The 27,787-nt window shown below is 38.3% G+C and overlaps 1 protein-coding gene across 1 annotated transcript in view; it reads left to right on the top strand.

The window, feature by feature from the left end:
- ELP2 (elongator acetyltransferase complex subunit 2) overlaps nucleotides 1-20,236 on the top strand; it is a 37,911-nt gene extending 17,675 nt beyond the window's left edge. The window contains exons 10-22 of the mRNA XM_065832566.2: nucleotides 623-723; nucleotides 2,631-2,762; nucleotides 3,278-3,427; nucleotides 6,233-6,421; nucleotides 9,032-9,101; nucleotides 11,271-11,366; nucleotides 11,491-11,548; nucleotides 14,889-14,961; nucleotides 15,396-15,582; nucleotides 17,194-17,315; nucleotides 17,820-17,962; nucleotides 18,759-18,872; nucleotides 19,918-20,236. Of these exons, the coding sequence (XP_065688638.1) occupies nucleotides 623-723; nucleotides 2,631-2,762; nucleotides 3,278-3,427; nucleotides 6,233-6,421; nucleotides 9,032-9,101; nucleotides 11,271-11,366; nucleotides 11,491-11,548; nucleotides 14,889-14,961; nucleotides 15,396-15,582; nucleotides 17,194-17,315; nucleotides 17,820-17,962; nucleotides 18,759-18,872; nucleotides 19,918-20,074 (1,592 nt within the window). The 3' untranslated portion in view covers nucleotides 20,075-20,236. The remainder of the gene's footprint in view (nucleotides 1-622; nucleotides 724-2,630; nucleotides 2,763-3,277; nucleotides 3,428-6,232; nucleotides 6,422-9,031; nucleotides 9,102-11,270; nucleotides 11,367-11,490; nucleotides 11,549-14,888; nucleotides 14,962-15,395; nucleotides 15,583-17,193; nucleotides 17,316-17,819; nucleotides 17,963-18,758; nucleotides 18,873-19,917) is intronic.
- Nucleotides 20,237-27,787: the final 7,551 nt, after the last annotated feature.

Consider the following 27,787-nt stretch of genomic DNA (forward strand, 5'->3'; position numbering starts at 1 on the left):
AGGAGGTGCCCACCCATGTCTCTGTTCTCAAGAAAGGTTTCCCAGCAGTTTTAGAGGTTTCCCCTCTGGGTGATGAACCAGTTCCCTCTTCCCAGTTCTGGCTGTGTTGGGCAGTTGTCTGGAGTGTTTCACTGCATTTTGGGGAGCAGTCCTTCCTGCTCCTAGATGCCAGAGTCTGTTGAAGTCTGTAGTGAATCTAACACTGAATTTGGAAAAAGTAACAGTGAATACTGGCATAGAGATTATTTTGTCTTAAACTGGAAATCTCTCCGTAAAAACTAATCTGAGCAATAGAACTGCCAATTGCTATGCAATCTCTCTGTGAAGCTCTAGCTTTTCCTCCAAATTACGTTTGTTTCAATGTCAATTTGGTGTGAATAAACAGTAGAAGATGATTGTTCTTGTCTATGTGCTTTACATTTCCTTTGAGACATGATGAGTGAAAAATACAATACCTCCTAATGGACGTATAGGAAGAACGTAGAGCCTCCTAAATCTGGCATTTAGGCACAGCATTGCACGTCTCTGCTAAACAATTTTCTTAGTGTGTTTGGATTTCAGTATGACCAAATTATTGTAGAAAATATTCTCGTAGGTTGTAATTGTTTTCCTTGCACTGTAGATGGCAGCATGCAACAACCAATGAGGATATTGTCTGCATCAATGGACAAAACTGTGATCATCTGGGAACCTGATAAGGAATCTGGAGTTTGGCTGGAACAGGTAAGTGTCAGTCTTTCTCAGGAGACATACTGTATTCTGGTTGCATTTCTACCATTGTGTGGTGCTGGAGGAAACAAAAACTCTAGAAAATTGTAGGAGAGAAAGGCACGAGTTTTTTCTTGCAAAAATACTCATTCTGATGCTGTGTTGCAAGTAAAACTGTATTTTTCAAAAATCATGTGATGCAGTATGATTTTTTTATTGCGTGTTTGCTTCCTTATTACCATACTGGGGAGTTTCTAAGGGGAGTTTGTGCTACTATGCTGAATTATTTATAGTTAATCCTTGTGGGAATGTGCATCCAAACAGTTACTACAGAGTAGCTGACAGGCAATTCACAAGCCTGTTTTTACTCACAGTAACTTGTTCACAGGCTTTGTTGTTAGGTTTTAATTCCATTTGAGCTGGATACTCATGTTTCACTGTGATATTTTGAATACTGTTCTAATGTGGATCATCCTAAATAAACAAGTAGTACAACCAGATTTATCTAGTGCTTTGGTAGATGTCTTTGTTTTCAGTTGACCTGCTTTTCCAAATTGCAGTAGTTCAGCTGAAATTATTTGCGTTGGGTTATGCCAGCCATTGTTGATGATCTTTCCTATCACAAAGAAAATTCTAATCGTCTCTTGGGAGAAAAAAGATAATTACACTAAGTGGATTTAATTTTTACCCTGTTGCATTGAGAAGTTTGTGTGCCCTTCTGCTTGAAATAGAAATTAAATCATAATAGGGTGATCACAGAGAAATGCTATTTGTCACTAATTGTAATGCTTAGCTGTGACAAAATATACAAGCTTCTAAAAATGGGTTGTGTAATAAAGCTTGTTGCAAGTTTTTACTCTTTCTTTTTATGTTCCGTTTGCTTTGGTTAGACCTCAAATGTGCAGCTTGCAGTTCAGATCAGACATTTTAACTGCAACAATCCTTTTTGCATTGAGGGAGGGAAACCTGAGCTGGAAGCCTGCAGGAAGGAAGGGCACAAGGGGAACATCCCATTTTCTCTCTTCCATTTTGAGATGATGAACAAGAAGTCTTCACAAAATTATTCCCCTGCTCAGAGGTGAGATTAGAATTCTGCCTCTAGCTTGGTGTATCAAAGTTACTTCCATATGAGTAGTATTTTTCAGAATAAGATGGACCTATCAGTCCACACTACCATTTAGAATGAGGTGTAGATTTATTTCATTATGATCTTAAAAGTAGCTGTATAATAATGGAGGAATTGTTAAGAGTTCAGCTTGCAAGGAATTATGTTCTTATCTCCTGAATAAAACTTGAAAATGTAACTTTAGTAATCCTTTAATGTAATTAAAAACTTGGAAGAGCACTAGAGCAACTATAAGGCATGTGTGTATTCATGCCTACATATGTGCACAGTCACAATGGTGGCACTAAACAGAGGCCAAAATATCCCACAGAAGGAATGTGTAGCAAGTTGCAGGGACTCGTGGAGAAAGAGCGAAGTGGAAATATGGTAGTGAATCTTGGAAATTAAAGGAAAAAAAAAAAAGTAACTGGGCACCACTGTTCCTGTGGACCTTTTTTCCATTTTGTGCAAGAGAGCAGTAGCAAGGCAGCAGATGACAAATAGACCATTACAGCTAACAGACTGGACCAAAACACAGAAAGATTAGGCTCTTGTCTCATGTAATGTAGTGTTTTCTTGATTGAGCAAGATTCCATCCTTCTGTGTTTATGAGGGAGGCTCTATTAAAGTGGCATGCAGCTTTAATTCCCATAGCATTTTAGTGCTTAACTTCACAATTAAAATACCCTTTAAATGTATTATTATGTGTAATCTGAACTCTTGCCTATAGTTAAATTTTCATCTCATGAGATTAGGATGTGTTTAAATGAATGGAAGGCCATTTTCATGGATATTTCACTTCTGATCATTAATTCAGGTGCGGGTAGGTGAAGTGGGTGGCAATACCCTTGGATTCTCTGACTGCCAGTTTAGTCCAGATGGTTCAATGATCATTGCTCAAGCTTTTCATGGAGCACTGCACCTTTGGAAACAGGCTACAGTTAATAAGGTACGTTGTTGTGGTGTTGGGTTTTTTAAATTATTATTAGTGCTTAAAATAATTAGACTTCTATGTCACTTGAATTAAGTTCTGTTGTTCATAGAAATGTGTAACAGTACAATTTAAAATTAATGACTGAGATTCTCTCAATATAGTATTCTGTAGGAGTCTCACTTGTGCACAGAAGGGAGGTTGCAATCTCCCAGGCTCTAAAACCTGATGCTTCCCTGTGGGAACCATGAAGTCAGTGGAACAGACTGAACTCCTTTGTGGTTGTGCTTTGTTCAGAAGTAGCGGCTGAACTAATAACACACAAGTTTATTTTAGACTGGATCAGTAAATCAGTATTTCTGTCTCTTTAGCCACTCTGAATTCTAATAATTTGCTGTTTTCAAATGTGGGTGGTTTTTTTTTTTCTTTTTTTTTTTATTTCTTAGTAAGGGTGTTGATACTTCTGTTTTAGTTAGAATATGTCGATCGGTCAGTTGAAAACTTCTTGCTTCTTTGCTGACTTTTTTTAATAGAAAGAATGGACTCCAGAAGTTGTGATTTCAGGACATTTTAACAGTGTAGAGGATGTAAAGTGGGATCCAGAAGGAGAGTTTATCATCAGTGTTGGTTCTGATCAAACTACTAGACTCTTTGCTCCATGGAAAAGAAAAGAAGATACAGAGGTACAATCTTCAAAATTTTGTGAGCTTGATCAAGAGGGCTTGTCTGTCTTGAGTTTGGAACTAGTCACCTGAATAGAATTGAAAACTTAAGTTTCCCCAGGCTGTGATGTGTTCCAAACTGCTTGTGTAAATACTTGGTCATTCAGTATGTTCTGGTTTAACTTTAAAAATACCAGTGGCAGAGTTTTAGCAATTACATAGCATGACTGCTGTTTAATCCCGAGTTCACCTCTTAGTTACCTTCAGGTAGTATTCTCCCAGGGTTTTAAAACCAGGCTCTGCAGTAATGCACAAGGAGGAATACATGGCTGATTCTAATAACCATCTATTGCCCTTATTTAGCACTTAGTTAAGTGCTGCTGCAGCAGGTAATCATAAAGAAACTCAACTTTGGTTGTAGGGTTTTGTTGTGTGGGTTTTTTTTTTTTTTTTTCACACAAGCTTAATCTAAGCAGAGTTCTCACTGTATTTTTTACGCTATTTTGTTTAGGACTGTGACCTTTTTACCAGAATGATTATCTGAACTGCATGAGTACAGTTGGTACCTGCACAAGCAACTTTTCGGGAAGAGTTATTCCTGAATAACTTTGCGTGTTCCAAAATAAGTCTAAAATTTGGTCTGGGAAACCATGTGTAGGAATGCAGAAGTTCTGTTTCTAGTTGCCTGTGCATTTTCCTCATCTACAAATACAGCTTTTTTCTGACAGAACAGTGCTAATGTTCCATTCAGGAAACTGGCAGAAATGAGACTGATGGAAGTCACATAAGGCCCTGTGCAAGCTGTGCTATTTGTTGTGGGGGGCAAAGCATGGCCATTATAACTGTCTCATCAAAGCTGCCATAGTGTAGGCTGGCACAGGATGTCTGATGTTTTTGGGAGAGTGATTTTAGCATCAATTCCTTGATTTCCTTCTTCCAGGCCACACAAAGTGGTGGCTGTTCCAGCTCAAGTGCTAAGCTTTGCCTGGTGTTACAGGAAGGGCATCTCCAGTTTGCTTCCCTGCTTCTTCCCCTGGTCTTCAGTCTGGAGGGTACAACAGCTTTGTGGAGAAGACAGTATGTTGGATTTGACATATGGAAACGAAGTCCATAATTAGCACATGATATTAGTTTGCAGCATTCAAAAGGGTTGTATCTATCATGTTCTCTGTGACCTACTGAAGCACCACTTCAAATATCTATGAAAAGTTAGCATTACAGCTCAATATTCAGATTTTTCTCTATAAAAATAGAACTGTTAAATGCAAATACTTATCCCTGCTTAAAATCTGAATTCTGATTCTGTACTGTGTTCAAATATCAGAAATAATGGGTAACAATCAGCTTCAATTTGTCATGCAAATTTGCACCCTCACTTTTCTGGAAGGAGCTTATTGCATGGCTTATACAGCCCTCTCTTTTGGGCTCTTAGTTTTCTTCATTGCTGTTAAGTGCTGTGTTCTAAAATAAGCAAAGATGCACCTAGTAAAGGGTGAGGAGGGTTTACGGGTTTACTGCACTGTTTGTTTGGGTGTGGGGTGGTGTGTTTTTTTTTTTTTGTTTTGTTTTTTTTTTTTTTTTTTTTGTTGTTGTTGTTGTTTTCTTTGTTTTTAGAATTAGTATTTTTTTCTCATTGGAAAATAAGCAAGCTCTTGTGAAAACATGAGATTTTGTAGGTTCTCTCAAATATCCCCTTCAGGTTCTATTGGAAGCTTTGATATTCAAATTTCAATTGAATTTTTAGTGTGATGTATGCAGTTTACAGTCAACATAATGCCTTTCTTTATGTTTGTATGATGCCTAATACAATGTAAATTCTGCCTTGGTTGCAGTTTTCCAGGCATTGTAATACTGAAGAAGTCTAAATTAATTCTAATTGATAAAATGAATTCTAATTCTGCCAGCTGTTAACTCAAAAGTGCACATCGTATTTTTCTAATCAAAGTATCATGTAGGAGTAGCAGCAAATGACACTTACTAAAAATCTTTTCATGAAAGTTTAGTTGCTAGAAGAAGATTTTTTTTGAAGAATCACTTTTTTCATATGTAGAATAAATAAGATTTTTAAGAAAGCAACTTATAATTTTTTTTTTTGCTAATATTCTTTGCTTAGTGTGACAATAAAACTAACTTGTCTATCTAATTTCTGGTCAGCTGTTAATTGTGGCTTTCTTGGATTAATACTTGAAGTGAGGATATGAATATTTCAGGAAACTGAAAAAAAATAATATGTCAAATGAAAACACTTCTAAAATCAGCAGGGTTTTCCAGATGTTTTTCCTATAAGAAACTATTTTGGTTTTGTCAGGTTTTTGCACAGCTTCTATTAAATGGTGTCACTAAAATCAAGAAAGGGAGGAAGTAGGAACCTGCAGCCTGGTGACAGCAGTGCTGCTGCTGTGCTTTGTGAAAGACAGATGAAGGAAGTGAGGTGATTATCACTACTTGTCTTACATCTTTGAGAGCTACAGTTTTGAAAGTAGTAAGTAGCATGCAATCCTCTGCATAAGCAAATTCTGTCCTATGACTGTCTAGCATAAAGAAGTCACAGTAAGTGCCATGTGCCCTTATTAACAAAGGTAAGCAAATGTATTAAACATACCTGTGCAGGGACACACTAATTACAGGAATCATTTGGTGGAAAAATAGTATTTAACTGATGTATATGAGCATATATCAATTTTGTGACTGTCAGTAGAAATTGCTATTAACATTCTTTTATGGTACTACAGTCCGCAAGGAAACTATTAGTACTTTTTTGAAACTCAAAATCTTGCTGCTTCTCTGGTTAAGAATTGTGTTTTAACTGTGTGTCTGTTCTTTTAGGTAACCTGGCATGAAATTGCAAGGCCTCAAGTACATGGGTATGACATGCACTGTCTGGCAATGATCGGCCGGTTTCAGTTTGTGTCGGGAGCAGATGAAAAAGTGCTTCGAGTTTTTCGTGCACCCAAGAATTTTATAGAAAATTTCAGTAACATCACTGGTATTGCAATGGAGAAGCTGTGCTCCCACGTAAGTATGTGAAAGCAATGCTAAGTGCAGACAGTCCTCTTTCATGTAAATAAAATTAATGCTTTAGAAAATGTCAAATTGCACTAAACTCCATGAAAATTCTTGTAATAGTTCTGAAACTTTAACCTTGTTTTTCCTTGCTCTTCTGTTTACTACCATGTATGTTGTTTCATACGTATTTCCACCGTGTTGTCTTATAAAACAGGTTGTGCTTGAAACTAAGCAAGACCTAATGTCTGAAGATTGCAAAGAGTATAAGCAAATTCCAAACAAGTCAGATCAAGTAGACTAATGTACACACTTGGTGATTAGAAAGCAAACAATGAAGCCCATGAATGTGCTTCTCCTTAATTTGAGGGTGTAGTAGTCTTGTCTAGATGTAATTATTGTTGTGTGGTTATGTGTTGGTTTTTTTTAATTGTATGCTTGGAAATAAAGCTTTCAGCGCTGTTGTTAATTATTGCATATAAATATTTATAAATGTGTAGCTGCTCATGCTTTAGATCCTCTTGGCTCTGGAAATTTTCTTGTGAGGCCTTTGCATTACAGTTCTTAGTTGACAATAAGTGTATTTTCCTACACTGAGGAAAGATAAGACGGCCGAGTTGCTGTCCATTGCTTCCCATTCGCTTTAAGATCTAATTCTGTTTTTCTCTGCATTTTGTAGAGCAGACCTTGTTCAGGACAGTTGCCTCTCTGCAGTGCCTTGCATGCTCTTTGCATTTCTGGCTCAAAAGTGGTGTTTTCTGTGCGGTTTCTCAGAAACAGATTAACTTTTCCATTTCATTTAACAATTGAAATATCTGAGAAAAATCTACTCATTCTGGATAGCAAGAAGTTACATAAATAGCTATTTAGTGCTGTAATTCCATAAGACTCTGTAAGCATTTCCGTTAATGATGTGCAAATAACATTATGCTTTTATAATGCTGGCAGATGTCATTATTTTACTTTTATGTAGACCTTCCTTATCAGCTCTTCCTCTGAGAGCTGTTTTTTGATCCATGATATCACAGTGTTTCGCACAGGCTTTGTTTAAAGGGGAAGGCTTTATGAGCTTTATGATACAGCTACTCTTAAATAGCTTTATTGAAATTGGTTTTTTTGAATGCTTTTTTTAACTGAAGTGGCTAAGCATTTTCTTTATTTAACTCAAATGCCTTCCCCAAAAAAGTACTTAAAACTGAAAAAGCCAGCTTTGTTTTCAAAAAGGGTTGAATAGAATTATATTCAGTTCAAATCCATGGGATTGTCGTATACTTTGGGTTATAGAGTCACAGAATGATTTCGATTGAAAAAGATTTTCTTAGATCATCAAGTCCAACCTTTATCTTAGCACAGCCAAGTCCACCACTAAACCATGTCCCTAAGTGTCACATCTTTTAAACACCTCCACATCTACTAACCACCACCAGGTGACTCCACCACTTCCCTGGGCAGCCTGTTCCAATGCCTGACAATGCTTGCTGTGAAGATTTTTTTCCTAATATCCAATCTAAACCTCCCCTGGTGCAACTTGAGGCCATTCCCCTTGTCCTATCACTTGCTACTTGGGAAAAGAGACCAACCCCCTCCATGCTACAACCTCCTTTCAAGTAGTTGTAGACAGTGATCAGGTCTCCCCTCAGCCTCCTTTTCTCCAGGCTGAACAGCCCCAGTTCCCTCAGCTGCTCCTCATCAGACTTGTGCTCCAGCCCCCTCACCAGCTTCATCGCCCTTCTCTGAACTCTCTCCAGCACCTCAATGTCTGTCTTGTAGTGAGGGGCCCAAAACTGAACACAGGATTTGAGGTGGGGCCTCACCAGTACTGAGCAAAGGGGGATGATCCCTTCCCTAGTCCTGCTGGCCACATTAGTTCTGATACAGTTGTTTGTAATGAAGAACCATTTTTGGTTTAGATGCCTTAGAGTTGTGTGTGTGTCTCATACATTTTCTCATCTAATTATATGAAGTATAAGGAAGGCGTTTTACTGCTATTAAATCTAATCTTTTTCCATCTCTGCACAAAGAGCCTCAAGTTCACTTACCCTTTCTAAGTTTTGGCTTCTTCTCCCATAGCTTTATGAAAGTATTTTCCATCTGTTGATTTGTCTTTCCTCTGTGCTGCTTTAAACAGCTGTATACTCCAGTCACATGTCTGTGCTATGTACTGGGTTGCGTTTGATGTTGTGGGCACAGCCATTCTCCCCTCTTTTCCTGTTTCCAAAATGCTGCTTTATTATTTCACCTCAGAACAGACTATTTCCCTGTCCTGTTGTGTTAAAAACTGCAGTGCTCTGAGTTGATTAATTATCATGTATATCCTAGAATATATAAGGTTGCTGAATAAAACCTGCAATTAGTGATGGAGATGCATGCTTTAGAGCAAAACCCTGGAGCTGCAGCCTTAGAAAAGCTGGGTTTTTTTCTGACAGAATACTGGTCTTTGTTTTGTCCAGGGTATGTTCTGGATGAGTTGGTAGTTTTTCGAAGTGCCCCCCTTCTCTTCTCTAGAAAACTCTCTTTTTATCACAGGGATTCCTTAAACTGTGGCCTTTGAAATCTGAACCTATGTGTAACCTTTCTTCTTGTTGTTTGTTGTCTTTTTTTTTTTTTTTTTTTTTAATTCAGCAATCATCTGATCTTCCAGAAGGTGCAACTGTGCCAGCTTTGGGATTATCCAATAAAGCTGTTTTTGAAGGTACGGCTAATGAGAAATAATGATGATGCAGTTTCATGTGGCAACATTGTTTAGTTTTTTTTTTTTTTGTTAGGACTGTCCATTGTAAGCTTGACTGCAAGTTTACAATCTAGAAATAAAATTGTCCAAACTGTTTGTTTCTCTAGCAGCACCTAAATACGTGCTTAAAAGAAAAAGAATCTTTCCTGTTTCTCTCCTAAACATCCCTACTGTGTTGTGCAAACGCAAAATGCTCTTTCCTTGTCTCCCATACTTTGTCCCACAAGCCTGTAGGAAGTGACCCCACTCATTCTGCAGAGTGCTCTTGATCTTGATGAGTTTCACATGGATGCTGGTGCTCATCGCTCTCCTGTGATGGGTCTGGGAGTAGCCAGGGCAGGATATTATCCAAATTCCTTCAGCTGCCTTTATTTCTCTGCTTTCTCTATGCCCACTACCTGTGTCCCTGAGAAGACTGGTGACTTTTAGCCAAAAAAAAAAAAAAAAAATATTGAGTAGTGTACTGTAAAAACTAAGTTCAGAGTTGTTAAAGCAAGACTACCTGTTGCTGCTTGTGATTGCTCTGTAAAATACCTTGACCTCTGAAGCTACATTCTGGAGTCCTTTTCATGCTCTGCCGAAATGTTAGCCCCCTTGTAGAGGCTTATAGAGGTAATGCTGCTTTGAGAGGGATCAGTCACACTTTCTGTTTCAGTGAAAACAGCCATAAACCTTCTCCAGGTAAATCATACTTCGTTAAAGTATTTAAGAAGGAAGGATTAGTTAGCCAACAGTAACTACTGTTCTGTCCATAAAGGCTGGTAAAGCATCAGATGGATTTCTTGGAGAGGTGGTGAGGATTGCATTGTGGGGGAACAGAGAAGAAGTGACAAGGATCTGCCTAGAAAGATAAAAATAACTGAGTAGTGTCACGGTATTGGTAATCTGGTGTTTAATAAAGTCTGGTAAAAATGCACTTACACTGCAATCTACAAATTAGGTCAAACCTGTTTTTCTCTGCTTAAGGCTTTATCACAAGGTAGAAATTTAAAAAAAAAAAAGGCATTTTAATAAGCTGTGTCTCCAGGGTCTTCAGTGGCAATAAAGCCAGATTTTCCTTAATCATCTGTGAGAGAAAAGTAGATTTGTTGTTTGAAGTAACAGTAAAATGTATTTTGGCAAAAAACCCTATTTTTACTGCTTTCTTGTGGGTCCTTCTGCTGAGAGAGAGAAGGAAACTTCCTTTTCCTAGAGTATCATCACACACAGAATAACTAATTTTCATTGATTTCATGTGGCACACCCAGGAGTGGCACTATGAGTAGAAAAGCTGTCAAATTTTCCAGTGTCATCCAGCATTGCCCACTCTGTGCCATCAGCACTGATGGCTTAGGTTAAAGCCACACAGACCTGTCTTCTTGCTTACTCTGCTTCATGGTGAGCAATGGTCAGATAGAGGTCTCAAGTTAGCTGAATGTTGCTAATTCCTTTTTCAAGGGGAGAGAAGACAGGATGAATGAGAAGACAGTCTTTCTGTTCTGCTTTTTCTGGATCTGCTTTTTTAAACTGCTGTATTTGAAATGTACATTTGGCTAAATGTTAAATTCTGAAAGCAACTTGTCCCCAACTCTGTACCTTTTTCTTAAATAATACCTTAAAAGTGAAGGACAGAGTTGAATTTTAACTTAAAATTAATGGAGTCATTGCAGTTACTTCTGGTACTTTTGCCTAAAGTTAAGGACTGAGCCCTCAGCAGTTTTGCTGAAGTTTGCAAATTGTAGATGCACTTCTGCAAGTATGGCTTTTCATTTAGGGGTCTACATTAAATTTATGGATTCATCACTTGTATTTGACATTTTTGCCTTAAACATTTTCAAATACAAAAGGAAAGGTTTAACGTCGGGGAGGCACAAGTTCAGCTCCTGATTCTTTCAGATAAATCAAAGACTCTTTAGAAATCTCTAAAAGAAACTATGCTGATGGAGAGGTCAGTCTCATAATGGAATTAGTCCAAAGGTTAGATTTTTTATTTTTCTCTTAATTCCCATGTGTAGTAGAATAACTAAATTCTAATATTTATATTATTGTAACTTTGGAATATATTGTGAAAATATTTGTATAATAAGTGCTCCTATTTTTTCTCCTGTCAAGTATGTTCTCTCTAGCTAATTAAGTCCTTACTTTGAATAGGAGATATGGCTGTTCAACCAGCTGAGGATGAAGAAACATTTAATTCCATTTCAAATCAGTATCCTGAGATTTATTTTCAACCCTTGATCCTTACAGGTATGAGATTAATTTCTCTTGTAGGAAATAAAGAGGTTCATTGAATATAAACTTGAAGCATTATTTAGCTGAGTTTTAGATTATTTAGTACTAAATTTGAATATGTTGTACAAATGTCTTTTAGTACCTCCTCCAGAGGATCACTTACTACAGAATACCTTGTGGCCTGAAATTCAGAAGTTGTAAGTTTTGTTTTTCTTTTTTATTTAATTTACAGAACTTCCAGGAGGCTATTGCCACATGTGATGTAGTCTGGTCTTGTAACTCTTCCTGTTTTATTACCTGATTTGACTTTGTGTACAGTGTCAAATAAATAATGTGTATATAAAAATTAGGAAACAATGCAGAAAATGGCAGTTCGGACTGATGTGTCACAAAACATTATTTCGCTAGTTGTTTCTATACAAGTGAAATATGTATGTGTTTTAGCAGAAAGCTCTTCGTCTTTTGAGTTTGTAATCATCAGACTCTCACTGTCCCTTTGGATGTTTGTCTTTTGAAGGTCTGTTCAGGGCACCAATCCTTGGGTTTTTTTGCCTCTTTGTTCCAAGAGAATAGTGAGGTTTCTGGTCTGCTGTAAGGAACTCTGGCACATTCTCATGGTCTTCTCTGTGCTGTGGAATGTGATGGGCCTCTCTTTCCATGGTGCAGCTTTTGTTTATGTCTGCTCAGCACATCTGCTTAAAACCTTGCCAATGCTGAAGCGCTCTCTCTGCATAAGGAGTTTTCTGCCTCTTTCGAGTTTGTGGCACAGACTTGCAGATCAAGTTTTTCATTCTGGTCTGGAAGTAGAGGCTGAGGCATCAAAGAAGGAGCTTCCCCCTAAATCCTCACAGAGTTGTAAGATGCAATAAATGGAAGCAGCAGCCAAAATAGGATGTGTCTAGTGGTAGAGCAAGGTGAAGAATATTGACTAAGATGGTTCCAAACCAAGTTTGGATATTGAATGCTGACAAAGTGGGTTGTGGATTGCAAAGATAATAGGGTCAGATGGTCATGACAATAATCATTTTGAGGTTGCAGGGTTTTAGAATTCTTCAGCTGTGTTTTGTACCCTCTTTTCTGAGATTCACAGCAACTTGCACAACTTGTCACCTTATTTGTTCTCTAAGGATCCCAGTAACATTAGGCTGCTCTTTCACAATTTTCAAAGTTTTAGTATCAATCTTCAAAGCGTAGCACCAAGAAATGAATAGTCTCAAGCTCTTTTGGGTTTATTTATCTGAATCTCCTGAAGGAGTGGCCTGAGACAGGAACAAGAAGAATGTTGAGCATTTGCCGATGATTACAGCTGCCATTATGCATTGCCAGTTCTGTGACTTTATGTGGGGGGGTGGGAAATAAAAAGACTTTAGGGAATATAGTTTGCAGGTTGCTTTCATTTGACCGAGTGGGAGATTATGTGGGAGCTCATCTTCACCTTCAACTAGGCAGTTAATCTTTGTATGCTTTTAAGCTCTTTTACTGTGTTTGTGCTTCTAAGAGGGAAACTGGGGGGTATTAGACCATATCTGCACATTTAGTAATTTCTAACTGTTACAGTGTTACATTAACTGCATCTCCTGTGTTTGCTATGGCCACTAAGGCACCCACTCACGTAAGTAGTTTGATGAGGGATCCTTAAGTAGTGAAAAGGAACCAAGACCAAAATTTTCCTTCATTTGCCTTTGACATTTCTCAAAGTCTAGTGAGACATTAACCTTTGATATTCTGCTATGGAAGCACTACGTATCTACTCTTATATCCTGCATTCATTAAAATAACTGTGTTTTATGATGGTCTGCAGGTGGCTTATCTGAGCAATTTTCCTGGTTTTAGAGACACTGCTAATGATAGGGGTTCTTTTATGCAAGAGCAACAAGATGTAAGGCATTCATACATAGACTTTCAGTTTTTTGCTCAGGATAATCTTGAAAGAAATAACATGAAATTGCATAATGTAGATTTAAAGTTGCCATAGCAGCAGAAAAACACTGTGAGGAACTGACTTGCTAAAAATAGCTTGTGTGTTGTTGACATTTGTGTATTCCTAGCTCAGACTTGACACCAGATTTTGAAGGACTAGTGTTGGGTTTTGAAAACTGTTTGCCTTGAGTAGGTTTTATTATGAAGAATTTGCTGAATTTTTACAATGATCTAATAACTTTAAAATAAAAATATGATAAATCCTGCAAGAGTATGCTAATCTTTATCCTTTTGGAAAATTACCATAGAGAGTTAATAAGCAGCAGACTGTGATTAAAACCTGGGTCGTGACATATATATTTGTGTTTATATGTATGTGCATTTCATGTAGTACATTTGGAAGTCTTGAGAGATTCTTTTTGACACTAGAAAATTACTGTAATAATTTGTCTGGACACTTTGAGAGTCCAGTCAGTTTGCCTGTGGATAAAAAATTGCTATGGATTGCACATTGCTACAGCAAAATTGCTTGTGGTTATGTGGTGGGTTGACCCTGGCTGGACGCCAGGTGCCCAGTAAAGCTGCTCTGTCACTCCCCTCCTCAGCTGGGCAGGGCAGAGAGAATATGACAAAAGGCTCATGGGTCGAGATGAGAACAGGGAGAGATCACTCACCAATCACCATCATGGGCAAAACAGACTCAACTTGGGGAAATCAGTTCAATTTATTATCAATCAAATCAGAGTAGGATAATGAGAGATAAAACCAAATTTAAAAACACCTTTCCCCCATTCATCCCTTCTTTGCAACACTGCTGAGCAAAGGAGTTTATTAAGAGAAGTGCCCATCTCTTCAGAGGTCGGAATCAAAGGAAACGCTGCCCCCCCCCCCCCCCCCCCCCCCCCCCCGTTATTTAGCTAATATTTGTCTACTGTGTATAGATTGCATCTCCAATTTTACTTCCAGTCTGGTTTGTGGCTGATTTTAATTTGTGTTAGTCCGGTGACATTTCTACTTATTAGTTAAATCCCAGTCTGGGTATGTGAGCTTGAATTCCAGCAGAACTTGTGCAAAAACTGATTAGAAACGTATTTCTGGAGAAAGCTAGAAGTTTGTGTGTATTTGTTTTTGTTTTTGTTTTTTTTCAGTGTTGTTTTCCCTTTCCAAAGGGATTCTTGTCCTCTAGTTCAGGATCTTTCAGTATTTCACAGAACAGATATCTTTAGACTGAGTGTTTGTGGTGTATTTCAAATATGTGGCTTCTGATTTTTGTTGGTACTGTTAAAACTGCTTTACAAGCAAATAAAAGCACATGAAGTGCTGCTTTAGTCTCTTTGTTAATCATTAGTGTAGTTCATGCAGAGCTGACGCTTTAGAACTATGGCATGGGCTGGAGAGATTGTGCTGTAGATCATTCCTAAGTGTAAAAGAAATTATGCAAATATTTAAATTAAATGCTAAACATTAGGAATTATTTGGGATGTAACACTGAAACAATAGTGAGAAGTTCCTGGCAGGCGCCTTTCATTCTTGCAAAAGGATTTAAATTAACATCAGAACCTTGACATATACTGCAAAAAGGACTGTGATGTGTTTAATATTTTTCATTTATTTCAGGTATGGACATGGATATGAAATTTTTTGTGTTGCTTGCAATAATTCAAACACCATAGTTGCCTCAGCATGTAAGGTAAGAAAAGATTCTAGCACCATCTAGTGAAAAGTGCCACCGGATTTCTAGGGCTGACAGACCAGGAGTCAGAATTCAATTTGGACTGAATTCTGTTCTTTCACTTAAATGTGAAAGATTTTGTATAGATGAGAGTTGTTTTGCAAGGGTGGGAGTGAACGCAGATAAGCTATTATTTGCCAATTAGAAATTATTCATTTGAAGATATTAGTAAGATAAATTCTAACAAATACAGGTATAAAACAGTTTCTTACTGATATATTGTCAGCATTAGTAGAAAGTAGTGAAACAATCATGAAACTTCCAAGAGGAAAGCTGATTCTAACTTAATTGCAAACCTTAGAACAAGCCTCCTAACATCTTAGGATTTTGAAACGTGTGACTTTTATATTTGCTTTCGTTAATTCTCACTGATATTTTTTCTATTGATATAGGCTTCCAAAAAAGAGCATGCAGCAATTATTTTGTGGAGCACTAGCTCCTGGAAGAAACTGCAGAGTTTGTCATTTCACAATCTGACGGTTACTCAACTGGCATTTTCTCCTAATGACAATTTTTTGTTAGCAGTTTCTAGAGACAGGAATTGGTCACTGTGGAGGAAACAAGACTCATCAGAGTCAGGTAAGATATGTGAAGTCAATATATACATTTGAAGACATCATGGTTTGTTCATTATTTTTGGCTTAAAAATATTTGAAAGAGAATTGGTAAAATATTTTAATGGACGTTTTCCTTACAACTTTAAAGAATTGATAGTGTTGTAAACTCCTGTGGCTATAAGAAGTGCAATTAATAGTGTATAGGAAAGCTAGAAAGGGAATTAAAATATAGAGAATAATATAATCAGGCCTTAAATGCTGTTTAATTTATGGGTGTAATGAAGTCTGCTATTCTTCTTGCTGCCTTCTACTTGTGATTTTTATGTTTCAGATTTACTGAAATCAAGTATACATACTGCAGTGTAGTGCCTGAACATCAAACTGGTGTTGTGTGGAGGAAAACCTTCTTCTTGGTGTTCTGTGCAGGCAAGGCTGGAAGGTTCATCGCTACACCCATGTCCTGCATAGAGCTGCCTTGGCCCTGTTTGCGGGGCATGACACTTTGAGACTCTTGAGAGGATTAATCTCTATCTTTGGTGTGGCTTTCCGATAATCCTGCACAATTCATTAATTTGGCTAGGGCTGGATCTGTCTGGAAAAAGAGCTGATAGTGAAGATTCAGTTGACTTTCTCATTAAGACTTTGAGCCTTGCAAAATCATGAGGAAATTGCTGTTGAACACTAATGGATTCCTAGAACAGATGCTTGTGCTGAAAACAATTATCATTGTACTGTTGGCTTAATAGCACATAAACACTACTGGGCTTTACAGAGTTTTCCTGGAGACTTGGCAGCGAGTTTTGGCCCCTTCAGACAGTGTCCGGTTGTATTCTGGCTTGAGATTTCTGTTCTATTCAGGCTTCTGTTCTAAGGCTTGGCATCTTGTCCACAGTAGTTACACAATGTTTCAGGCTAAGGAGTGTGAGTTCTCATAGGATGCAGAGGAAATCCTCTTTTCATCTGTTCATCAACAACTTTTTTGTCTACAAAGAACATCATTATCAGTGTAAAGCAAAACTGCTGGTATTGGCATCCCAAGAAGTGGTTATTTAAAGTCTGTGCTCCAAACTGGCAGCCTTTTCTACTTAGGAAAACCATTCCTGTTTGCTGATCTGCTAATCAGATTTATTGCCTGATGGTTTGCATCTTGAAATGGCAGCCCGACTCTTTGGGAACCTTTAGAATTAGATCATTATGATTTGAGCTCTTGGGGCTTTACTGGTAAATAGGAATGGTATTTTTGGGGATATGTGTACACATGATAAATATTGCAATATGCTAAAAGTTTTCAAGTCAGTGTTCTTATGAAAAACTTGTATAGAAAGAACCTGAAGGTTTTATACTTGAACTTAAGTTCTTCTGGAACAGATAAGTGTGTGAAAGATCAAACTGTTACTACTGTTGTAGTGCTATAAGGGTGACTGATATGGTCTTGAACAGGTGCTAGTTATCATTGTGATAACTGTTGGAAAAAAATACTTATCTGGTGCTAAGTATTCCCAGTTGCTTTAAAGATTAGTTGAATCATGTCCAAGTATTCCTGCAGTTCTTACATAGTTACGTAAGAGTAACAATTACTTCTAATATGTAAAGTAGTTGAAGCAAGGGTTTTCCTCTATATGTTTTATTCCAGGACCAGTCTTCAGTTGCTGTGCATACACAGACAAAAATACAGCTGTTCACAGTCGAATCATTTGGTCTTGTGATTGGACACCAGATAGCAAGTATTTTGTTACTGGCAGTCGAGACAAAAAGGTAATTAATATAAAAGGAATTTTAAAAGCCCAGAATTATTTAAAATGTATTTTAGATTAGCAAGTGCTGTGTTCTAATGGGCCCATATTCTATAAATACAGAGAAAGCTCATTGTGTGTATTACCACACAAATCAGTGATCTTTAATATGGGAAATAAAATGTTTGAGTATGTGTGTACAAGACTGTAGTCTGACAGTGGGACTTCGTCCCTTCATTTTTCATACAGTAAGACAGGCATATGTCACAGAACTCTTACGGGTCTCCAAGTTTATCTTTCATAACAGAGTCTATTTTATTTGTCAGTATCTTTAATGCAATCAGACAGACTCTCTAAAAAGTTGAATCTCTGTAGATAGACATTTTTTTACTATTTTTTGGGTGTTACACTTTGTTCAGTGCCCTGTAACGTAAGTATTTTAACTAAGTTATTCCTTATGTTTCTGTAAATGCATACATATACAAAGATTAAAGTGAACATTCCTGGATGATTCTCTTTCTTGCAGGTCATTATCTGGGGCCAGTGTGACTTATCTGTGACTACTGAAGGGGATGTGTTGGATTCCATCAAGCCTTGTTCAACAGTACTGGATGCTGGGGATTCTGTTACTGCTGTCAGTATCAGCCATGTGCTTACTCCTGATGGAAGGTACTGCTGTTTCTCTGTAATGCTATTTTGTGTTTAATTAGAAGTTAGGATTTTTCCCCTTTAGTCAGTTTTCTGTGGATAAAGAGCTTTGACAGGTAGATATCTGTCAAATATTTTGACCATTCTTTGAATGAATGAACTCTACCTTTTTTCCTTTCCTTTCCTTTTCCTTCTCAGGTGTATGGTGACTTCTGCAAACGCTATAACAAGAAAAGAAAAAAAGAAAGGGGAGAGTGGGGCATGAACACACCTGAAATGCATTAGTTCTTCCAATAATATTGTCATAAAAGAGAATCATAGAATGATTTGGGTTGGAATGGTCCTTTAAAGACCATCTGGTCCACCCCCACTGCAATCAGTAGGGACATCTTCAACTAGATCAGGTTGCTCAGAGCCCTGTCCAGCCTGGCCTTGAATGTCTCCAGGGATGGGGCATCTACAGCCTCTCTGGGCAACCTGTGCCAGTGTTTCACCACCCTCATTGTAAACAATTTCTTCCTTTTGTCTAGCCTGAATGTCCCCTCATATTGCCTGATCTGATGTTGCAATAGCCTTCTTATTTTTTTCCTAAACAAATGTTTTACAGGTTTCTCCTTTGCTCCTTTTTTATTGAAGAAGCTTTGATTTAAATTGTGATTTTGTTTGTTTGTTTGTCATGGAAAAGTAAATATTGATTCAAAGGGCAAGGTGCAACTCAGTGTTTGAGTGCTAGTTCTTTCTAGCTTGCATTAGAGCCAGCTTCACTGAGCTGCCTACTGTAATCTCTTCAGAACTAATGCAGTTATTCTCTTGATAGATATATTGTTGCAGTAGGCTTAGAGAGTGGGAAGATCATCTTGTACACTTGGAAGCAGAGTGGGCAAGAACCAGCACTAGCGGATTGGACCCTCTGTGTTGAGATGGGTGACAGGTATGCCTTTTGAAATAAGTTGGGAGCAAGCATTATTCTTGAGACTAATAGTGTGTGAGTTCTGTTTGTATGGTAGAAAATGATGCAAAACTAGTTTATTTGTATATCAGAAATTGTTATCCTTTTAGGGTCAGGGTGATCCCTGAAAGTCTAAAGATGTCTTTAAGCAAAACCTGGAAATAAAAATATTACTTATTTAGATTTATTAAAAAACCACCACCACCACACACACATGAAAAAAAAACCAACAACAAAAACCAACAAAACCAAACCCTGACAGAAACTGAGAGGGAGGGCCATTAAACCCCCAAATACTTCATGCTATGCAAATGCTTTGAGAAGTATTTGATGTGCCTGCTTAACGAAAAACAGCCAAACAAAAAAACCTCCAACCTTTATCGCCTTTAGTCATAAAATAAGATGATAGAAAACACTGAAGAGTGGGGAAAAGAATCACTGCTGATATACATCAGCAAAACCTCTTGGAGTAGGTGACAGCAAGTTTTCAAGGGCAGTTTCTAGCAGAAACCAAAGGAATGACAAGTGATATGTGGTGCTGCTGCAGTGACAGCTTGAGAAACTCTCTGTAGAGAGACAATGACTGTTTCACTTGGAGCACTCTGCTGGATTCTTTCTTCACATACTGGCATTGGTAGTGCCAGATATGAAAGTTGATGGTGACTTTGGCCCATGTATGCTTGAGGTGGATTGGAAAGAGACACTAGATAACAGCAAATCGCAGGCTAAAAGCCAGAAATCTGTCATATCTCAGTAACTGAGATGCTAGACCTGCAGCTTAATGGGGTAAAACTTGAAATCAATAGCTGTTTAAATTATTGATGAGTGAGAGGATAAAATGTCATTAGTGTTAATGGCCCTACTTATTTTAAGAACTTAATACCTGCTGGTTGTCACAAGTCAGTTTTTCCTCAGTTGGTAGTGTTAAAAGAAGAGTACTAATTATATAAATGTTGATGTTTACACTCACATGCCCAGCTGTGTTTGACATTTTGCAGTTATGTATGGATTTTTTTTATTGTTGCAGCCGAAGTCACGCTCTTGCTGTGAAACGTTTATGTTGGAGACACCATGCAGGCAGAGCCGGACATAATGATCAGAACAGCAGTGAGTGGTTGCAGCTCGCAAGTTGTGGAGCTGATCACTGTGTTAAGATATTCAATGTCAACAGATTTGCTCTTTAGCAAAGGCAGCAGGCCTTTGAATCTGCACAAAACAGATTCACAACATCTTGTTTCTGCCTTTAGTAATTTTGATTGTTGGATTTTCTGTTTTCTGCTGTGTAAAGCAAAACATTTTACATGTAACTTATTAAAGCAACTTTTGTGCTAGTTTGAAATGTCAAATATTTTCCTAATTCTGGAGTTCCAAGAATATGAAGTACTTATATGTTTTGGTTGGTAAATATCCTAGAGGGATGGGAGATGGGGTAGGGTGTGGGAGAAGGATAATAAAGTGGCTTTGTTCACTGTGGCTCCAAGGGTAGGTGGGAAGCTGCTGGTACTTAGGTTCTTCTGTGCTTGGGATTACAAATGGAGTACTGAATTGTTTTGAGCTCCTTATTCCTGTTAAACTCAACTGGAGCTGACCTGCCGGTGCTGACACTGCATGTCTAAGCATGTGCAGTTAACCAGAGGTCCGAGTTAAATATACAGCTTTCTCTGATCACCTTCTGAACATGTGTTACGGCCCTGATCCAAGTCTTAGACCAGCTTACTTAAGGAGTTGTTTGTGTCTGCATGCTTGGGCAGGCCTGCTTGTTTGTTTTTCATGCCCATATTCCTCATTCTTCTGCTGTTCAGAGTGCAGGGCTCGTGTTTCTTGGTTGTGTGGGGCTTAACGCCCAACTCACAGACCACTTAAATCTTGTGGGGTCTCCCCCGTGAGCCATCTCTGAGCAGCATGCTATAGAAGAGTCACATCTCACTCAACTTTGAGGGATGTCCTCTAGTTTGGACTGGAAGAGCTCAGAAGTATCAGTAGGTGGGACCTGAAAGGTGACAGCCATTCCTGAATCTGCCTTTGAACTCTTCCTGACTTTTGAGTGCTCTTTATCTATTCTGGTGACAAGTTGAACCAGTTACCTTATTTGTCTGACTCTTGTAATTTAAATAGGCTGATAATAGACCTCAGCAGGTCTGTCTCCAGTTCCAAAATCTAATTGGAAATCAGTTAAACTTTGGGATTGAAATTATTTTTGTTCCAGAGCCAATAGCTACCCAAACTGGTAGCGCAGAAATAACTGGAATTGTGCTTAACTTTTTACTGTGTTACATCTTGAGCTAGAAAATATGGTTCATTCAGAATGGGCCAAATTATTTTCAGAATAATTATAGATGAGATTTTAAAGGTTTTTATATTTTAGCTTTTTATTTTCAGTTTTGTTTTTCAGCATTAAGAAAAACCAAACCATTATTTAAAACGTGGTAGGGGTATAAACCCCAGATTCTTAATAAAGATGCTTTGCTATGTTTTACTTGTACTTTACTTATGTGTGTGTTAAGCATTTGATTAGTGTATTTTTTACTGGTCCAGGAATTTTTAAACAACCATCGACTGTATCCTGGCAAAAGCAAGACATAACTTGTCATTCATGAGGCATTAAAGAGTTGTCAAAAGTGGAACTTTATTCTCTGTCACAACTGTAATTTGGTATCTTACCTACAATTTGATGATAATATTGGAGAACACTTTCCGATACTAGTATGTCTTGCCATGCAGCCACTCTTGCCTATAGGCAAAAGTGAAATGTCATATTGTCCCTCACTTTTTGTTTTGTGACATTCTGTCATTAAACAAGCGTCAGCTATTACATGGTTTAGTAATGCATTCCATTACTCCTGGGATTTTTGTGACTCAATCGCGTTGAAGAATATACCTCATTGTTCCACCTTTGAATGCATCAGATTAGTCTGTTGATCTCCCAAGTCTAAATGTTTGTAATAGACACTTTATTTTCGATTAAGTTAGAGGTTGTCAAGAGACACCTCAACACATGACTAATGTATTATGTATGATGTTATCTTTGTTCACATATCACTTTACTATGCATTTAGTGGGCGTGACTTTTACATACGCCTTTATCTCCTCAGTAAAGTTTTTTTCAAACCAGCATGCAAATCAGCATCAGGGTAACAAATAGATTGTCTTAACTAACATCAGAAAATTATTTGGATCAATATAAGCGTGATACCAAGGAAAAGTGAGTGTAATTATAGTGATCATTTTGGGGGTAGCATTGGCTACCTAATGAGGAACAGAGTTCTTTAAATTAAGATTATTTTTTTTCTTTTTTGTTTTGTTTCTCTTTTTTTTTTTTTCCCTTAATGGAGAAAAGCAAGCATTTGCCAGACACTTACTATCTTCTTTCTACTTCATTATTCTTATTTTACTGGTTTGATAAATACTGCTGGAGTCAAGTGCCTTCTTGCTATATTTCCTTTTTTCTTTTTTTTTTTTCCCCAAAACCTCTGTGTGATTTTTTTTTTTTAAATTGAAAGAATCTACTGTTTTTTATGCTCACTGAATGGCTTTTGTTTTTATTGTTTTTATTTTCTTCCATGTGCTTTTTTTTTAATATAGTTACTCAGAGAGACTCAGTTTAATTAATTATAGTGCATATGTTCATGTACTATTTCATACCTTAAAACAAAATAAAAAACTATAGCTTCAGTCATATTTACCTGACTGACCTGACCGTAGTCCTCTTTACCTACCGTGTCCATTTTTATTTCTACACTTTCTTTCCCTGGTGCTCTGTCATTGCTGTTCTCCTGTGTGAAGTGCCATGCCTCTTTCTATTCCTACCTATTATGTTTTTCTAAAAATGTGATGATTTTTCATGGCCTCCCTTAAGTGAAATCTCTAGTTGTGCTCAAGAGTATTTTGGAAGATAGACTTAACCTCTATACTTTGCAAGTTTCTTGTACCACCCACTTTATAGAAGATAGTTCAATGTCACACAATGAAAACCAAAGTCGAGGTAGGTGCAATCTTATTTGTTTCTTCCCTTTCAAGACTATCAAATAAACCCTGCCAACTCCAGTCTTTGGAAGCTTCAACTTTTCATGACACAGCCTCCAATATTGCATTTGTTTTCCCTTAACAACGTGAGGCAAGATCACGTCCAGTGGTCAGAAGTAAAAACTGACTCTTTGGAATCCTAATGCTGCCAGCTTTGCACTGCTCTTTCCTGCCAGTCCGAAGGTCAGGCCTAAGGGCACAATTCCAGTGATGAAAGCCCAGAGGCAAATGATACATATCAAAATACACCTGTCTATAGCAGCCTAATCCTCTGCATGGATTTCTAACTCTAGTAGCATAACATATTTTTAAGTTTCTGGCTTCATTTCTCTTATCAGGTTGGCCAAGGGCGGTGTGTTTATTTTAAACCTCTGAGATCTAGCAGAATGCAAAGCTGGTGCAGCATCCCCTCTAAACTGATGCTCCTCTTAGTCTAATTTACATTTTACTCTCTTTTTTTTTTTTTTTTTAAACCAACCTTTACATCCAAAATGCACAGAACTGGGTCTGTGCAGGTTTAGAGAGTTAAGCTGCTTAGTGCTTCTGCATCCCTCAAGTGCTACTTTCTGAAGTACCGTGGGCTGGTTGACATACGCGCTCGTGTACCTTGCCCCTAAAGAATAGTGTACATTTAATAAAATGTTGCCATCACCACTGGCGCAGATGAGGCCTTGTTTCCCACAGATTTGAGTGCTTTGCTGATTGTGAGTTTTCACTAGTTTTCCTGTGATGAGTTACATTTACTGCTTCCAGGTGTGGATTTTCATCTCCAGAGTGTGAGCTCCAGGTGCAGCTTCTTGCCTAGACACTGATGGAATTCTTTTCTTTTATCTCAAACCTATAAAATCTGTGAATTTTCACCTTTGAACACTTATCTTTCAGACAGACCTGTGTTGAAATGATTCACTTGATTAAAATAATGTGTAAGGGTGTGTACCCATGTATGTAAACTGAGTAAAACAAGATTGGTGTACGCTCAAGATACCAGGGTAAGAATCTAAACCAAATTTACAAATATGGAACTAAAGTTCTCACAGAATGCCAACACTCGCCTCATATTTTGCCTTTCTGCAATTAATGCTTGAATTGTCTTTTTTTAATGATGGTCTTTACCAAGAGATGTAAAGCTTGCATGGTACCAAAAGAAAAACACCACAGAGCGTCTCTTTAAAACCAGTTTATTGTTTTGTCCGTATGTTTGCTGTAGGAAAATATCACAATAGTGGTATCAGCTTTTATCCCAAGATCTCAATTCCAGGAAGCAAATTGCTTCCTACACTGCAGTTGGTGGGTAAGTTTCCAAATTTTTTTCCCACTTTAAAATTATGAGCTGTTGCATCTTTCTGCATCAACTATCCCCATAAATATATTTCAAAAGCCTGTAATCATCACAGTCTGAATCTCTATGGCATCTGCTTTCAAATACTACACACCAGAGTGTTTACTCCCACTCAAATTTTCATTGTAAAGTTATATTGCTGCTTTATCTCCCCTGCCTGATGCAAAGGCAATGTGTTCTGGTGCCAGTAGCATTTCCAAGGCATCCCATTAAAGACCACCTGGCAAGAGCACCATTAGAGAGTGTCATGTTCTGCAGGGGGAAATCTCAATTCTGGCATCTTTATGTGGATGAAATAGTCCCTTTATCATAGCAAAGATGTTTAAAGACTTCTTTAAACTCACAAATTAAAGAGCTAATATATAGCAAACACAAAAGGAGAAAGCAATTTGTAGTTTCTCTGAGGCTTTTTCCTTTTAGTGAACATGTAAGAGCCTTTATGCATCTTCTGCTACTGGAAGCGAAGCTCTAGAGTTATTTAAAGGTCAAACTAAAAATACTTGACACTAGTCAAGTAAATAACTGAAAATTACTTTTTCACTGATGATAAAACGTTATGCAGTAGAAGAAAGTATAATAGCTGTAGTGCTTTGCACTAGTCTGAAATAGTGCTTTAAGAAATTAACTGTTGGCAGTGTATGCACCACTCAGAAATTCTCTGCTCATTGAGAATGGAGTTGAAAAAAAATGATGGAATAAACAAAAGTTTCATGAAAAATATTCTAATACCTTGCGATATATTTGAGGTAAAGCCATCCCATCAATATTTTGGATGCACACTATCAAAAATATTATTCTGGCTTTATGCTTGCTCTGAGGAGGCTTCATGGCTGAGGATATGAACAAGGTGGTTGATGTAGTCAGACTTAAAGGAAGTAGGATTGTCTTGTCCTACAGTAAAGGCATCTGTGAAAAAGAAAGCAAGAAATGGTGTGGTTATGGTGGTTTATAATCTGAGATCTATAACCAAAGTTAAATGTTTGTTGAGATTATCCAAAGCCATCTTAAATCTGTCAGACCAAAACGTAGGCATCCTCAAGCCTGTGTTGGACCAAAAAGGTGTGCTAACACTGACTTGAGTGAGAACACTGTGGAGGGCTCTGGGACCTGGAGGACAAAAAATGAGCTGGTTGCGTAAACTGGGAAGATGAGAGATGGCGACATTCAGCCCCACGAACACCTGCATGGGCTCCACGTGGCAGGCTCACTAAACACCGCTACCAGCAGTGAGCTATTGATTGCGCATGGTTTCCAATTATGTAATGGGAAAGAAGAAACAGGATCCTAAGCCTTAACAAAAAAAAAAAAAGTACATTCTTCTGCTGTCATCTGTCTTGATCTGTCTTGTGGCCTGGGACTCCAGAAGTAACTAGAAGCTGGTGAAAATTTCAAGGAAGTAAATTACTGAGCTCTCAGCTATTGAAAACATCACTTTGGTAACTCTGAGTAATCTCTGTTTTCCCAAATATTTAACGGGAAGAAGTGAGGATGCTCTGAGGCTCACTGCCGATTGCTGCTATTGCGGAACTGAGGGAAGAGGAGGAAACAGCTGTGTCCTCATTTAGACTTGAATTTCACTTTAAAGAAGTGGCTTTTGCAAATAAGAAAACTTTAAAATAACTGAAATGGGCAGCAAAAATATTGCTTGCTCTGTTCTAAGGAGCATCTGGAGCTGTACAAAGCCTGAGACAAGATCTCTGATGGTACAAAAATCAGAATTTGCCTTTAGTGCATTGGGAAGCTCTTGAAAGGGGGAATTGTTGAGCACAGTTAAGCAGTGCTCTACCACTGCTTTTTTACTGGCAGTACTTTATCAGGATCTACAGTGGTAATTTGGAGGTGGCAGGTCAGCTGTTCACCCCGTGACTTTTCCAGCCCTTGATGCTCCAACCATTCCCACTTTTGCCCTGGATACCAGCACATCCTCATATGGTTGTGGGACCTTCCTTCAGACACTCCTGTTCCCCAGCCAGGGTCTGCCTCTGTGCCCATCCAACCACCAGATGCCCCTTATCGTACTTCTACCTTTTTCTGGCAGAAAGCTTGGAGGGCCATGAGCTCCCTTTGCAAGTCCCCGATAGTTGTGCTCAAGCATAGCTCTGGTTCTTACCTTGTGTGACCAGCTCTGGTGACTGTATTTCGTAGTCTGTGTTCAATGGCATTTTCAAACCTTGCTAGCTTCATCATTTTATTTTCTGCAGTAACTTATCTATGCTGTAATGCAGTGATAAAACTAAAAATGATCTCTCACTTTTTCTGGAAGGAGTTTAGGGTAGACCACATGACAAAGCCCAAGGCTGTTCTATAATGAGGTGACTCGCTCTGGTACCCCAGGGTAGCTGTACCAACCAGCCATGCCCTGGGCTTGAAGACCTCCAAAGGAGCTGCCCCATGTAAATTGGTGCTTGCATGATTCAGGCAACGTTACTGCTGTGCAGATGAGAGGAGAGGTGTTACGCTTGAGGTAATTGCCACATTATGGCAGTGTCACCCTTATATAGACTGTAGCTGATCCCAACTGAAAAAAACAAGGGATGTGGCAACCAGAATCTTTACTACAAAGGAACTATTTTCCCTTGAATCAAGAGCTTGTGCAAACAAGGATGCCTGATCTTTTGTTTTTTTCCTAAGCCTTTTCTCTGTTTATTCACCCATTCTTCTTCTAAGAAGGCATTTTGCCTTCTTAGTCCCTTCTCCATTCTTGCAGGCCCCTAAATCCTCATATAATCAATCCTTATTTTTTCAACATCCTCTTCTCTCTTGCTATTGTTCTATTGAGATAATCCTACGCTTTTTAATACGAGGTCCTATAGGAGTTTATACATATCAAGCAGGACATCCTCTTGGTATTATTTTCCCTTTTGCCTCTTGTGTCTCTGATTCCTCCATTGCTGGGTTTTGGGCATTTGATATTTACACAGGCTGTCCAGTCTCATTACCTCCTTTTTCCCTGACAACAAATTACTGGTGTATGTGTGAGCAGCATACCCTTCCTACCTTGTTAGAGCGTAAGCTGTCTATCTGTCACTGGGGGGAATTTTTCTGCTCTACAGAAATGAATTGACTGCAATCTCCCCAAGGGTAGCTCTCCTAGTGCTTTTCAAGATAAAGCAATTGTTATGTTTGCCTGTCCATTTCATAATCTTGGAGAACTTCCATGCTAGGAGTTTTCATACAAAGGTGTACCTCTCTGAGAGAATATCTGTAATACACATAAATTCTTTTTAGAGCATAGGAGTTCTTGCTGTTTAAGGTCTTTGCTTTGACATGGCAGGCAGTCTTATATGGGGCATGCTACAAGTCTTCACCACTGTCTGAAGAGAGCACTGAACTGTGCCACATGTTTCTTTGTCTCAGCCAGGGAGGCTGAAAAAGCTGCAGGGCAGGGAAGTGCCTGAGATGCCTGTGGGATGCTCTGTGTGGGTCTTCAGAGTGGGTCTGTCTGACCTACACAGGCGCTAAAGGTGCAGGGTAGGAACCTTCCATGGGTGCTCCGATCTAACTTCTGCTTCTTCGGTGTGTGCCTGCAGTCTCT

This window comes from Patagioenas fasciata, chromosome 2 (genome assembly GCF_037038585.1).
Source record: "Patagioenas fasciata isolate bPatFas1 chromosome 2, bPatFas1.hap1, whole genome shotgun sequence".
Classification (NCBI taxonomy): Eukaryota; Metazoa; Chordata; class Aves; order Columbiformes; family Columbidae; genus Patagioenas; species Patagioenas fasciata.